The sequence below is a fragment of the Eimeria necatrix genome, genomic scaffold (genome assembly GCF_000499385.1).
Source record: "Eimeria necatrix Houghton genomic scaffold, Enh_scaff859, whole genome shotgun sequence".
NCBI lineage: Eukaryota > Apicomplexa > Conoidasida > Eucoccidiorida > Eimeriidae > Eimeria > Eimeria necatrix.
This window is the reverse complement of record NW_013654664.1, coordinates 5,001-6,086: the sequence shown is the minus strand read 5'-3', so window position 1 is coordinate 6,086 and position 1,086 is coordinate 5,001. Positions and strand designations below refer to the sequence as shown.

The 1,086-nt window shown below is 56.7% G+C and overlaps 1 protein-coding gene across 1 annotated transcript; it reads left to right on the top strand.

Moving 5' to 3' along the window:
• Positions 1–453, top strand: ENH_00079790 (hypothetical protein; the record flags this gene model as incomplete). Its single annotated transcript, XM_013583237.1, has 1 exon — positions 1–453. One exon carries the CDS (start codon positions 1–3, stop codon positions 451–453), a length of 453 nt encoding a protein of 150 aa, XP_013438691.1.
• Positions 454–1,086: the final 633 nt, after the last annotated feature.

The following is a 1,086-nucleotide window of genomic DNA, read 5'->3' as shown; positions in this document are numbered from 1 at the left end:
ATGCGCCAGCAGCAAGGGGTCAGCTCGGGAGTCCTGCACCAACAGCAGCAGCAGAATAGGAAGCAGTTTCAGCAGCAGCAGCAGCGACAGCAGCAAGAGCAACAGCAGCAGCAACAGCAGCAGCAACAGCAGCAGCAACAGCAGCGGCAGCAGCAGAGTGACTCCTTTACCTCTCGAAGTCGCATTGAAGTTGTGAAAAGATGTCTAGGCCTGAAACGCATATACACGCACTGCTGCTGCTGCTGCTGCTGCTGCTGCTGCTGCTGCTTGCTGCTGCTTGCTGCTGCTGCTTGCTGCTGCTTAGCGTTGCTGCTGCTACGGCCACTTCACTCAGCAGCAGGCCTCTCTAGAGCAGCAGCAGCAGCACAAACAGCAGCAACTCCTGGCGCTGCAGAAGTGGCAGCAACTCCATCGCACCAGCAGCAGCCCCAGCAGCAGCAGCAACAGCACTAAGAGCCCCAGCAGCAGCAGCAGCAGCAGCAGCAGCAGCAGCAGCAGCAGCACCTGTCTTGCTGCGCGTAGTCAATAAGCCCATCGTGTCTGTCTAAGTACAAGTGGCGGCCCCCAGCGCTCTCCCCCACAACTGTCACTGCCACCACATCCCCTGCAGCAGCAGCAACAGCAGCAGCAGCAGCAGCAGCAGCAGCAGCAGCAGCAGCTGCAACAGCAGCAAGAGTCTGAGCTAGGTGCAGGAGGAGGGGGTTGTCCGCAGCAAGAGGCAGCAGCAGCGGCAACAGCAGCACCCACAAGAACAGCAGCAAAAGCAGCAGCAACAGCAGCAGCAACAGCAGCAGCAGCAGCAGCAACAGCAGCAGCAGCAGCAGCAACAGCAGCAGCAGCAGCAGCAGCTACCGTATTGGACATCTTGAAACCTCTTGAGTGCTGCTGGCGCACAGACAATCCCAGTGACATCTGAGTTCAACTTGAAAATTATCTTTTCCGGATTTCGCACAACAACCACTCCTGAAAAGCAAAACCCCAATTTAGGGTTTAGGGTTTAGGGTTTAGGGTTTAGAGGCTTCAGGAAGCTCTTCTTGAGTTCAGTGAGTCCGGAGAGCTGCGTTTTGAGTCGCTTGAAAGAGCTTG